Here is a 14,208-nt window from a genome sequence, read left to right on the forward strand (position 1 = left end):
GCTCTTGGGATACCCGTCCTGCGCTGCCGGCCGCCGAGCATCCCCTCGGAGGTGACCGGGGAAAAAAAAAAAACAACACAGGCGGTTAAAAGCTCTGGGTTACGAGTCCCTGCCCCGACCCCAAGCCATCGGCTTGGAACGCCCCCGCCAAGCGAGCGGGGCTCCGCACTCCGCCGTTGCCCCACGGCTCGCAGCGAAGCGCTCCGGCCGCTCCCCGCGGTGGGACCGCAGCCGTCCTCCCCCCGCCTCCCGCGTAGCCCCTCGCTCCCCTCGGCCGGGGGAGGGGGCTGCCGTCACGTGTGCCGCTCGCTCCTTCCTCCCCCTCCCCCCCTTCTTCTTTCCCTCCTCCTCCTCCTCCTCCTCCTCCTCCTCCTCCTCCCCCTGCGCGGCGGCGGCAGCGCACCGCCGGGCTCCGCTCCCTTTGTTGCAGGCGGAGCGGCGGGCGCCGCGCACAAAGGAGCGCGGCCGGGGTACCGCTCCCGAGTCCCGCAACGCCCTGCCCGGCCCTGCCCGGCCCTGCCCGGCGGCGGCGGCTCCCCGCGGGGATGCTGAAGGTGCGCTCCGGCGCGGCGGAGAAAGGACGGTCCTGCCCGGGCGGCGCCGCGGGCTCCGCTTGAGGCTGCGGGCCCTTCCGCCGCCATCCCGCCGCTCCCCCGCCGCCCCTCGCCATGGTGGCGGAGAGCCCGGCCGCCGCCCGGCCGCCGCCGCGAGCGGGACCCCCGCGGGGGCTGTGCTGCGCCTCGGCCCTGCTGCTGCTCGCCCTCTCGGCGCTGCCCGCCGCCCGCGCCTCTCACCCGCTGGCCGCCGGCGAGTGCCAGGGCGGCGGCAAAGGGAAAGGCGGCAACTGCTCAGGTAAAGCCCCGCGCCGCCCTGCCCACGCGTGCACGTGGGGGAGCGGAGCGGCGCGGAGGAAAACAAAGGGGAGACGCTGCCCCGGGGGCTCCGCTGGGCGCTGCGCGGGGCGAGGGACGGGCGGCCGAGCGCCGCTGGGATGGGGCTGGCTCCGTGCATGGTTAGATAGATAGACAGGCAGATAGATTGAGAGATGCTGGCGCGGTGCGATTTCAGCGCGTTGGTTCGGCGTGACAGCAGCGCATCATCGTGCATCGTGAGGGATATGGCCGTTTGTAAAGCGGGGCAAAGTAAATACCGTATGAAGTTTCCGTTTCGCTAGCAGGGCACGTTTCTCCCCTCCAGCCCCTCCTGGTGAGGGCAGGTCGTCCTCTTTCCCCCACTCCGAAGCGCCGCTCCCCACAAAGGACGGACGCGCCGCTCCGTGCCTTCTCCGAGGCGATGAACGGCTCCGTGCCTCCCGCCCCATTGTGTGCAGCGGACGCGGAACTGAGCCCAGGCACGGGGAGCTCCGTCCTCGAGGCTCCGGACCGCAGCCGTGACAAAGTGAGGAACAAACCTCACCGCCGCCCGCACTCGGTGTGCTTATTTGGTCTGAATTCATCCGGTTTGGTCGTCCGCGCGTTGTACCGCAACACCGTTGCGGTGCGGCTGCCCGACTTCTGTATTGTGTTTGCAGGAATACTGTGGTCATTCTTTAGGAGGGGTTAATAGGTCAGTGTGTCGCCGGCATTAGCGGCTCAGCGGTCAGAGTCGTGTTTGTCGCTGGAGAAGAGCAGGGGCATAAATTAGCGAGGGGGAGTGTGAAATATCAGAAATATCGGAGGAAGTTTCTAAGACAATGTGGGATGTGTGGACACTGCTGGAAGAGGGCATCCAGGCTGACACCATCAAGTACAAAAAGACAGAAGCAGATATACATGCCATCTACAACACGTATGGCAGGCACTGGTTGTGGTGTCACTGTAAAAATGTGGAAGAAAAGTTATGCTTAAAAAGGCAGTAGTAGTCAGGTTCTGTTGTGTGGTAATTGCTTCACACATGATTGTGATGTTTCGGTTTTCCTCGTTGATTTTAAAGAGCCTGATATCAATACGTGGTGTCTGGGACAGGTTTTCCCTTTGCTCATCCCAATACGGCTTCATTAAGTTTTACCAGGTAGGTCCCTCCCTGCCAGAGATGACTTCCCTGTACACGTGGAGCATCAGCAGTTCTCGGTGGACTGCCTTGCTCACCTCACTGTTTGCACAGAGCAACAAACTTAGAATTCTGTGACAGCTTTTTCTTCAGAAGTTGGGACTCACATAATTACTTTCTGTGCTCAGAGGAGCGGAATCCAGACCTTGACTATTACTTTGTCATTTTGATGTTTGTATCAGGTTGACCGAATGCCCTGGAGCAGTTTCTTAAACTTTTTGTGTTGGTCCCTGAGGCTGTAGCATTTCCTCACCACTCGGTTATGTAGCTACCTTTATTTTCTGTTAAATTGTTAGGAAATGCTGAAGTCCTCTCCTTAGTTCCTCTGGAGCATGCCGCTAAAGAAAGAGTTTGCTGTAGCAAAAGAGCACTGCAAGGTGGACAGCATGGGCAGATAACATATAAATTCAGATGGCTTTTCTAGCCTTGATTGTCTCCCTTCTGCCCAGGCATTGCAGTTCCATCTTTTGTTAAATTCTGATATAATGGCATCATGCCTTGCCAATGGCCAAAGGAGGATCATATAATCAAGCAATTAGAGCAAGAAACAGAGAATTTGGACATGGCTGCCATTAATTGGTGATGTGATGTGGACTTCTGTGCATTTGTTTATCCGTCAGTCCTGCTTCGCTAAGTGAGAAAACTGAAATAACTTGATTTTAATTAGAATGCTGGATAAAACAGTTGGTGGGATGTAGGTTTTGTTTTGTTTTGTTTCTGTAAAAGAGAACAGGCACCAAATGTTAGGGTTGATGTTTTAGAGGTGTTATCTTATTGCCAGATTTACTTGTAGTCATCTTGTGCAGCGCTTCTGGTACCCAATGGCTGTAAGCAGGATGGTGTGATTGCTGCTTATCTGCTCTGGTAGTCTTGTCCTCAATAAGGACTGGGAAAGGAAGTATAAAATAGATTTAGTTTATGAGTTGGATTTGGTAATCTCCATGCTGCACTCTTCAGTTTCAATCTGGATGGATCCCCTGTGTGAGGTGTGTTGCAGCCACGGGGGTTCATTTTATTGCAACTGCCCAAATTCAGTGCATTGCAGTAAGATTTGCTTTAAATTTGAGCACTCGGGATTCCAGTTAGCAGCAATATAACTCTGTTGGTATGCATTTCAGCTGCTCCTTCCTTTATGTGATCATATATGCTTGTTGGGATGATTTCACACACTTCCTATGAGTCTTATAGGCCATATGCTGCCCTTGGTTTCTTAAAGTCTCTTTGAGCAATGTCTGTAAAGATAAAATTGTTTCAAAATAGCTTATTGAGGACTGGATGAGGCCAAGGAAAAGTAAAGGACATGTGGTCTTCCACAGGATTACCCTTCTGAGGAGCATTAAAGTCTTTCTTTGCAACAATCATAAGGTCTCTGAAATAGCTTGAAGATGGAAGTAGATGGAAAATGTTGATTAGAGAGAGGAAAGGGGAGAGCTGGACAAAGGAAAGTATCCATCCTGTGTGTAGGGTGATAGTGGAGAGTATGATGTGCTGTTTATTGAGCATGGAACTATAACCTGTCAAAAAGCTTATAAATTTTTAGACAGAACAGCAGAGAAAGCTATAGGGGAGCAATCCTTCATCACATACACATTACCTTAAGTTTCAGTATGCTTTAGAAAAATGGTTTCTACCCTGAAATAATTCACAGAGTAAATTAGACAGAGAATGTGAAAATAGACAAAAGAGAGCGGTGAAGCAGGGAACATCAAGTGGTGAACCATCAGGAGTACAGCAAGCACAAGCAAAATTCATGCATTATGATATGGTAGGATGAGAAAGGAAGAGTAGACATCAGAGGTGGATTGAAAGCATCGTGATGCTGGGCAACAAGAGGATCCTGAAAAGGGATGGGAGCGGAAAGTATTGGTTGACCAGTACATGAGAAGAAGGGAGTAAGGAAGCTGCATGAGAAAAGATAGAAAGCTGAGAATGGGAACAACTCACAAAGGATAACAAGAATTAGCCACGTTGTATGTACATTTTCAAAGCATGTTTGTGCTTGCGTGCTTGCTCCTTGTGTGAGCAGAGCTTTAGAGATAGAAGACTTGGGAAGGGCACAGAAGGTGAGCAGGAAGAGCAACGGGAGATGGCAGTCTCATGCAGATAAGGCAGGAGCATCCCCAGAACATGATAATAACTCCAAGTAGTATAACAGCAAAGGAGAGAAATTACACTAATTGTTCATTTTTGCACACACTCAAGGAGGGAGCAGTGCATTTAAAATATGTCTTCTGTCACTGTTGCTAGAGATGCATGTAGTAACATAGATAAAAAAGATCTCTTTTTGTTTGGTCCTCTCTTCTTGTTTGCTTTCTAGCACTGATGAATCTGCCATCGTTCAGAATTTGAAAGTCTTTGTCCTTGTTCTCTCCTGCTGATATTGTTGTTTCCCCATCTCCTTGTCATGCAGCAGAGGCTGTTCAATTAGCCACTATTTATTTCCATTATTTTGTTAGATGATATCAAGTCTGTTCTCCAGGCACAATAGCAAGGATCCCCAAGATTATCATTGCTGTGTCAGCAGAAGTGGCACAGCATAAACATATTAAGAAAAAAATTATCTGCACAAGTCATCTCTTTACTACTTTGATGTGGTGCATGTAATGTATTTTTAAAATATGTTACATGATAATATTAACAACATGTTTTTTAAATTACCTTCAGTAATCAAGGACCAGCAGTGAAGAATAACACATCATCTGTAGTTTGTGTGTGGACTGCTAGTGCTGCTGACTTGTTCAGTGCTTAATAGCTTGTGGGGATTGTAGGAAGTGGTAAAAACAAAGGTCACTGAAGCCGAACCAAAGTAGCGATGCTTGAAATATGTTGCTTTTCTCTCTCCTTGAGTGTGGCCCTTGCCTTTGCTATGTCTCCTTCCTTCCAAAACTGTTTGATAGTTAACAGGATGAGACACTGAGAAGCTTAAAAAGTAAGTGCCAAAAACTTAGTAAACAAGGATCTGTTAGAGTTAGGAGCAAAATGTTTGAGGCACAAACTCGGTGCTTGTGACTTCTCAGTTGCCTTTGCAAGGTTTTCAATCTCAGTAGCATCTAGGATATGTCCAGGATAGGCTCTCTTTCAAAAATACTGTCTACATTTATTGGCTAATTGCAGTTTTAGAGTTCAAACCAGGATAAAATATCTCTATTTTCTGATGTGTTATCTATTATATATGAGCTATTGCAGTTGAGTACTTCACCTTTTTCCTTAGGATAAGCAGGAGTCTAAAGCTACTCACATTGATAACATCTACTCTGTGAAGTGAAAAGCTGAGCTGAAGAGTGGGTTGGCCAAAGCGAGTTGTGTGTACATCTTTATCGGTCTAGGCTTCTGCACTATCCGAAGCTTGGATCCATTCTGTCCCTTCGCTGTCTGTGCAAGGGAAGAACATAAAGCTGTGCCCAGTCCACCTGGTCCACAAGAAAACAAAGTGGGATGACATAAACCTCAGACGCTTGCTGTTGCCAGAGCTCGCCCTTGTTTGTGCCTGAGCTCTGCGTGACTCTGTCAGCCAGAATCTGATGTAGCCTCAAGCCTGGCTTTTATCTGTGCTTAACTGCTGCAACAGGCATACTCTTTATGCCTTTTTCTTTTTTTTTTTTCCGATTGTTGTTGTAAAGATGAACTAAGTGGGGTTTTTGGTTCTAATGTGTCACCCTAAGTTATATAAGACCAAATCAATTTGTGTTAATAGTGTGAAGCCAGATTGGCAAGAATGGAAAAGCAGGGGATGGTTTGGAGATACAGGTTCAGGTAAATTAGCCTAGCTGTTCTAAGAAATATATGTCTTGTTTGTTTGTTTTTTTGCATAGACAAACCTGATCTGAAATGGTATATGGACTTGAATAATTGGTTATTTTATCTGAGACTATGACTTATGCTCCTGCAGATGAATTACAACAGTCAAGCCAAGCAAACTGTGATATGTGTTTGTGCCAATTGAACTTCTGAAGTAAATGATCCAGACTCAGTCAGGTTACATATCACTTTGAGAAACTATCATAAGGCATGAATACAAAGCAGCTATGAGGAGAAAGTGAGAACGATTAAAAAGAGAAATTAATACTCAGAGAACACCATGCACGTATTTCTTTCCCTATAGTGTAATTATTTAGCCATGGAATGTCCTTGCGATGCAGATTCTAAAGCTGAATTAAGAGTGAAAAGGTAATTAAAGTGGAATTGAAAGTGTCAGAATAACAGAAAATCATCTCATAACAGGTGTCACTCCATCATTGTCACTAGTGGGAACTGATGCTGCTATGGAGTAAGTGAAGCTTGACTGAAGAGACTGGATGGGATCCAATTTCTTTACTGTTTCTTGAAATGGAGAAAAGAGCAGTCATGAAAAATGTTGCCAAGAGAACCTTCCTTCTGTACCGAGACCTTCCTGATAACTCCTGTTACAGGGAAAACAAGAACCATCTTTATTAAGAGCTGTCAGGCACTTTTATTGCTGTTGATGCAAGGATAAGCACTTGTACTTAGAGTCTGATGTTTTTCTTCTAGAATTGACAGTGCACTGGACAAAGGGAAAAGTTAATATTTACTTGGATTTGGAAAAAGGAAAATCAGCGCTCAGGGTCTTTGAGTGAAGAAGGAGGAAGGCAGAGAATAGCACAGATATTGACAGGAGGCTGGATTTTCCTTTTTCCTGTAAAGAGATGATCGTATTCCATCACTGATCAGCAAGCTGAAAGTGCTTGTGACTTTTCCATCCCATAGCCAGATTTTGGCATGTGTCCATATAGGAGATAGGAGAAGTACCTTCCAAATTAACTATAGATGTAACTTTTGGGGAAGAAAAGATGATGAGCACCAGGCTGTTGAAAAAGGATCTATTTTTCTGACTGTAGATGATAGTTTATCCTTTCTGGTAAGTCCCTGCAGATGCTGTGGAATAAATGTGGTGACAGAGGACATGTTGTGTTTTTGAGGAGTAAGCCTGTCTCTTTGTAAGCTATCTGCAATATCTAATAGAGCTAAAGACCAAGGAAATTCTATGTTTGTTATTCTTAAAAAAAACAAAAATAAAAATAAAAATCATTCTATCACAAGAATAGCTTTAGATAATAACAATTAAATATAAATAAATAATCAGTTATAGACTAAATAATCCTCTCTTCTAATGGCTGTTATTTATTCTTAGATCATCTTGAATTTTTAACAATTTAGAAATACGGAAAAACATGGGAAGAAAAAAAGGAAAAGCATGAGTGTGGAGTTGTGTTCTGTAGATCCTGAGTGTGTAGAGAAAAGCATACTGTACAAAAGAAAACCACAGTAAATTTTATTATTTGAAGCCATTTCTTGACAAAATGGTTCTTCTTTTTGTAATATTTTTCCTCCAGAAAGGATAAAAAGATACAGAAAAAATTGTTTAGGGGTAAGTTCAGCAATCAAAATGTGATCTGATGAAATTAAAATTACCTGAAGAACCTCATTATCTGCTTCCTTGTCTTGATGAACAACTACAACATACCTTTAGTTCCAATTTACTTCACAGTTGGCTTCAAGAGGGTCTGAGGGCAGAATTCTTTCATCTTTCATTATTAGGTGGCACCATTAGATATTTAAGTGTTTATCACAGGTCATATGTTCTTCAGTGCATGTATTTATTTATGAAAAAAGAAAAAAGAGTCAGATCTGTGTCTCCACTAAGATTCTTACCACGGAACATTTGTCTTATGTGAAGTTGGGGGCATGATGCCAGCAAAGCTCTTTGAGTACCTAGCAAAGTGACCAGAGGAATTCTTTCTGAGCCTGTTATGTCCCCAGGCCCAACTGGGTAGGGCTGGGATGCTGAGCAGGAGTTTGCATGGGTTTTGCAGAGGTGCATGCCTCTGTTCCAGATACAAAGTTATTATTAAACTAATTTCAAGGCTTCATTTTTTTTTAAGTTGCTCTGCAACTGCTTTACTAGTCACAGTGTGGTTTTATGAGGAGGTGGTGTTTAACTAGCAAATCAGGATTTATTTTAGGATAATTTCAATTCTAATTATAGGCAACAATTTCTAAGGACTGAAAAGACGAGTCTTTTCTGGTAATAGATTATGTGTTACAGCAACAGTGTTTAAAGGATCAGGTTCAAAATAAAATTAAATCCCCGTAATGCCTCTCTTTTGACTTAGTATTATAAAAATAAATTTAGTTGCAATTACAGTCTTGAAACAGTCACTTTATATAACAGTGTTCAAGCTGGCAGGATCCTCATCCACGCCTCAGAAATAGCGTTAATTAAGACCAGCAGGAAAACATGTGAAATGAAAGAGGAGAAAATCAAGAACAAGACAGAACTGTCAGTAAGTTTTCTGAAGGGAAATTATCCTTTCCGTAGCTACAACAGCCAACTTCTGCCAGGCTGGGACCTTGCTGCGTGCATCAACATCTTAAAAAGGAGTGCTTGGCAAGACAGCGCAAGGACATTCGGGCTGTGAGATGGCTTCTGCAGTCTGCTCCGGAGGCACAGCGTGAGGCTGCGGTGGGCTGCCCCTTCTCAGTGCTCGACCTGCTGGCGGGTGGCAGCTGAGCTCCTCCAGGCAAGGCCTCAGGGCCTCTTACGCCTCACCCAGCCACATGGGACCGGTGTCAGAGCAGATGGAGGCGGCTGGCTCCGGTTAATCTGCCCTTGAGTGCTGTGGTGTGTTTGGGATGAAACGCTTAACCTTCAGAACTCTGACTGCCTCACCCTGGGCCCAGCCCTGCTTATTTCCCAGACTGGCACGTTTCGGCTCTGTTTCAGCAGCCTATTGCAGATGAAAAAGCCTGCCTCAGACTGCTTGAATTCCTATGACGTGGCATCTAATGATGTGAGAAGGAGCACCTGGACCACAGCGAGGTTTTGCTGTTACATCTACTTACATATGACTGTAGAAAACCCAAAAACCCCTTTCAGCAGCAGGTGAGAAAGTGCCCCACTGCAAAATCTTGAAGCACAGGGAGGTGTTTGGTGTACTTGCTCTCCGTGGTTGCACGTACAGTTTCACACATAACTACCAAGAATGAGTGATTAGATAAGCATCATTTGCAGTAGTTGCTGAATTTCCTCTAAAATGTTAGTACAAACAAGTACCTTCCCATTTGCAACATAAAAGCTTGAGGTCTGGGCTAGCCAAATGTGTCAGTGCATATGCAGAAAAAAAATAAAATAGATTAGCCATACAAAATGTGGGAAAGTTTTTGGAAATAGAAATTTTAATCATTAAAGTGTACATAAGCCTCAGGGCCAAGATGTAAAGTCAGTAGCTGGTTGATGAAGACATCTCAAACAGCGTTTTCAACAGGCATTTCTATAGATAGATTGATAAAAATTGGTATGTAGTTACCAGTTTGTTGCTTTAAAACTCAGGGAAGCACTGATCTAAATAAATCTTTACATTTTGCTAATTAGCATTGACTCTGGTTGTGCGCTGCCTATCTCTCATCCCTCTGGGAGAGGCAGAGGTCAGTTCATTGTGCCAGGTGGGTTCTCCAGGGCAGAGGAGAGCAGCAAAACATCCTTAGAAAAGCCAACGGGGTCCCCCTGAGCAATAATACCAGGTGCAGCGGTGGGCAGATGAGCTGTCACCTTCCTAAAACATGGTGTTTTAGGATAGATTTTCCTTCATCCTCCATTTCTCACATAGCTTTACCTAGATAATTCCATAGGGCAGAGTCCCTTTTTCCTGTCTTGACTGGAATTTCAGGGTTATAAAAGTGAAAGTAAAATAGACAGGCTAAGTTAAATTTATAGATTTATATAAGATTTATAGATTATAGAGTTAAGATTATAGATTTTTTTTTTTCTTGTACAAAAGGTGGATCGAGAAGGCAATTTGTTTAATTGTATTTCTCCCATAGCTATCTGCAAAGGATGTCCCTTTGTTTGTACGTCTACATGGAATGCTTTTGTGGAAATATGTATATGTGATTGAAATGCACAAAGTCAGTTCTGAGCTGTAACAAATAGTCTTTCTCACATCAGAATCTTGCAGTTGTCGTAGGTATGAAACAGAAATGTTGGTTAGAAAATATGGAGAACAGCTGCCTTATTTTTGTTTGTTTTTGTTAAGCAAGAAGAGGTATATCATTATCTCAGTGCTCTTTGTTAAACCCTTGTCTGTAATGTAGAAGGGTTACCCAGGTGAGAGAACACAACCTCCACATTTGCAAGTGATATTCACGCTGCTGACTGAGCAAACAAAGAGGAACTGTGGAACCAGGCTCAGAATTTGAGCGTTTTGGGTGATTTATCTACCAGATGGTAAATGCAGTCCAACGTAAAAAATTAGTCTGGGAGCAAGGAATCAATCATCCAGCACACTGATCAGGAAAGGGATTTGGGTGTTATAGCAGAAAAATTAATGAGCTGGCAATCTGCAGCAGAGCGGCATTAAAACAAAAAGATACTATACTGTAATAAAAGGGTCGACATACAGAAGACAGAAGAGATGAATATAATGCTTTGTTAAACACTGCATAAGTCTAATCAAAAACAGTATATTAAACAAACAAAAAAAAGCCAAAACAAAACAAAACAAAAAAAAAAAAACCCAAATTATTCAAACATAATGATGAAATTATTTGGTATCAAAACCTGGAAATACAAGTTAATGTACAAATGTGAAGTTATTTTACCTCCTTCACAATTTTTTTTTACCCCCAAATATACAGTGTGTTGAGTCACAGATTACCAGTTACTTATTGGTAGCATATATTTACATGCTATTTACAGTTGTAATACAGTGGACTTGCAATAATCTAAACAAGATTAAGTAAAAGGTACCAGTACTACTTTACAGAATAAATATTTATTTCTATTAAAATCCTGAAAACACTTCCTTAGCCCCGTTCAGTTACTCAGGGTGGAAGAGTTTAGCATAACGCCATCCTTACAACCAAAATCGCTCCATGAATTTTCTTAGACTTTTCATGGAAAGTCCAGACAGAGAAGACTAAGAAAATGTGGCTTCTGTGCTCAGTTTCCTCTTCTGTTTCTATTTTTGAATTCTAAGGATCAGACACAGGTTAGGCTTCTTGGGAGGTGGCGATGTGTGTGGGCTTAGGACCAAGCCTAGCAGCTGTGGGGTTGACACAGGTGGAGGCCTGGCAACGGATTCCACCTGAAGCTTGACACAGCAAAGGGGCTTCTGAGCTAATACCTGAAATAAGTGGTCTCGAAAGTTTCTCTCTTCTACTTCAGCAAACCACATGAAAGAAGTAGATTGCAACGTGGTTATTCTGCTACAGAAAGCTGCCTTAAACTGCTCTTCTGAGTCCTCTGCTAGTAATGTCTTTTATTTCTGAACGCAGTCGAAGAGATGGGAAACTGTGATGCCATACTGTCCTCCGATTTTGTTTCTTATATGGTTTCTGTTTCTCTTGATAGTTTGGTGAACAGCTAGTGAAGTGTTTAGTGCTCCTGTTTATCATGTCAGCATACCGCCTAAATTCTTTCACTTACTATTTATGCTTTTTCCTTTGTATGGTTTATTTGCTTTTAAATGCTGCCTGGAGAAATATTACTATAAAGACAAGGGGAAAGGATCTGATTGTCTGACCATGTAACCAGAGGAGTAAAACCCACTACTTAAGGCACTTTTTGAGTGTTAATCACTGCTTAATATCAAAGAAAGGCTACTAGGTTATAATTATGATTTATCTATGTATAAAAGAACAAACAAACAGATTTATTTGATAGAGTAAGCAGGAGGAGCCTGCAAATACTAGTTCCTTATGGCTATACTGGTTAAGACTATAGAGACACTTGATGATATTCCATAGACTTTTACAGGAGCTGTAACAAAATCTATAGCAAAGGAATAGACTTGAATACCTGTATTTCTCCTAGACAGAGAGGCAGTTTTACCTTAAAATTTTGCAGAGCATGTCAGAATATCTTCTGATACTGTGCTGAATTGTGTTTACGTAGCTCCAGTGCACCAGGCTCAACCTTGGTGTAAATAGCAGCTCTACTTCCATCACCAGTTGTTTACCTTGAGGCTGAAATTGGCCTTTTATTTCCTCTCAGTTGTATGGATTTGAGATGAAGGGCAGAATTTAGCCATGTGGCTATTTACATACATGGGTTTCCCCTGGCTGTATTTATTAAGTATCTTGCTTTAGAGGGTCACAACATTGTTGAAGAGGGCTGATGTTGCCCATGGCCCCACATTTGAGCAGAAGAGGTAGGTTAGATTCAGAATGGCAGCAGCAGGGGGCCCGTCGGTGCCTTAGAAGTGAGATGATTCAGAACAGATACAGTTGTGCATCTGTGATCCTGGTCACGTGCTCCTTCTCTCTGCGGGCTGATTGCTGGATTTGCAGGAATAAGGGGCTCCTCTCCAAGCGCTGGAGGATGCTGACAAAGCCTGCGTGTCCTATGCTACCTCCAGTTGAGGGCAAAATGAGAACCAACCACTTCCCTGCCTCTCTGCTGTAAAGCAAGTAATAGCAGCTAATTTATGGCAATTAGGAAGCCTCCCTCAAGAGCTGTGAGTTGACACCGGGTGCATTTTGGCATGGGTTGTGCTCACAGGGCTCCTCAGCCCTGGGAACCTTGGGAAGACAACTTATGAGCTGGCTAATCCGGTGTTACATTTGCCGAGGGAATCCCCAGTGGGAAGAGCGAATAATTTCCACCTGCTTTCTGCTGCATGAGTGGCACGACAGGAGCTGATGCGATCGATGAACGTATTCGGAGGAGAGGCAGCATCTTGGCTGTATTTTAGAGAATGCATTTCTTTGTCCCAGATTCTGGCCATCACAGCGTTGGTCACATTCACTCATTCACCTGGGCCCTCTTTGTACCTGCAACCCTGATGGCAACGAGGCACAATGTAAGGATCCCACACTGTAGCACAGTGATAAATTCCCAGCCCCTGAAAATCCCTTTGAGACTGTCAGAGGGGGTTAGCAGAAGCTTCGGGAATCATATTTCTCCTTGTGTTTCGGGAAGGATAAATGAGCAGGCAGAAAGGAATTATTAACTATAGATTGAGCTGACAAGTCTCTCTCTGGGAGGTAAATGCGTTTCGGTAAGCTGAACAAGTCGTCAACAGTGATTTGTTTGTTAAAAGTGTGATGCAGTTGTTGAAGTTTCAGAGCAGCAGAGCTTATGACTCGGCTCTTTGTCGGTCCATAACTTACTGGCATTACCAGTATTCATTAAGTAGCCCAAATGAGCGGCCAGGGGATTGTTTGTTTGTTTTCTCCCCGTGACTTTTATAGTACTGGTGGTTGTGCTACTTTTCCAGGGTCTTCCTGACTGTTTAATTATGGTTTTCAAAATCATCCCTAAATAGTATAGTGTATGGGTGTTTGGAGGAGAGAGAATATGCAAATCTAATTATTCTCCAGTACTATTCAGAGTGCTATGTTTCATGGATATTACACAAGCGTTAATTTATTTCCAATCTCGGTGTACAGAATAGGATTCCATTGCTATTTTTACATAGGCATGTGTATCACAAGAATACACAGCAGTAATATTTTAATTTATAGATCCATTAAGGGATTCTAATGAAACAGAACACAAGAGGAAACTGAATTTTTTTTGTATTATTTTGGAAACCGTTACATTTCAATCTCCTGCGTGGAAAATACTCTTGTTGGAATTGGCTTCATTATAATATTTGGGAAATAAGGAAGTGCCTCGTGTTTCATTTGTAATCAGCAATTGCTTAAGGTATTTGTATAAATTCTTGATTTTGATGTAGGCTGAAAGAAACCGTAGAGATCCAGGTGTATGATGCCCTCTAAGTAAGTTTTCAGTTGTAGTACTGTTCTTTCCTTCTTGGAAAGGTCCAAAGCTGTAGAACAATCAGTGTTGGGATTAAATCTTTCAGAAGGCAAATACTGCAACATCCTTTACTCTTCTCTTTTAGATAACTCTTTTTTTTTTCTTTTTTTCAAGTCCATGTTTCATTTCCTAGTTAATTTCTGCAACTCGTTTAGAAACAGGCATTTCTTCCCATGCTTTTAGATAGCGATATTTGCAGAAAGGAGCTTGCCATGCAGGCTGACTGCCTTTGCTGACGGTCCGTTGTCCACATGGCTGCAGAAGATCTCCCATGTCATTCTGGTTGCTGCTTCTGCACTGAAGCCTATTTCTCAGCATGATCTTCTTTCTGATCTGATGTACTATTTGCTTAATAATCTCTTATCAGTGAAAATCCAAAT

General features: G+C 43.6%; 1 protein-coding gene across 1 annotated transcript in view; it reads left to right on the top strand.

Annotated features, from left to right (window-relative positions):
• The first annotated feature begins 668 nt into the window (after positions 1-668).
• Positions 669-14,208, top strand: part of TMEFF1 (transmembrane protein with EGF like and two follistatin like domains 1) — a 116,550-nt gene continuing 103,010 nt past the window's right edge. Inside the window, exon 1 of the mRNA XM_042868904.1 lies at positions 669-852. Coding sequence (XP_042724838.1) covers positions 669-852 — 184 coding nt within the window. The remainder of the gene's footprint in view (positions 853-14,208) is intronic.

The sequence above is a fragment of the Lagopus leucura genome, unplaced genomic scaffold (assembly GCF_019238085.1).
Source record: "Lagopus leucura isolate 7727_CA_CO unplaced genomic scaffold, USGS_WTPT01 Super-Scaffold_100002, whole genome shotgun sequence".
NCBI lineage: Eukaryota > Metazoa > Chordata > Aves > Galliformes > Phasianidae > Lagopus > Lagopus leucura.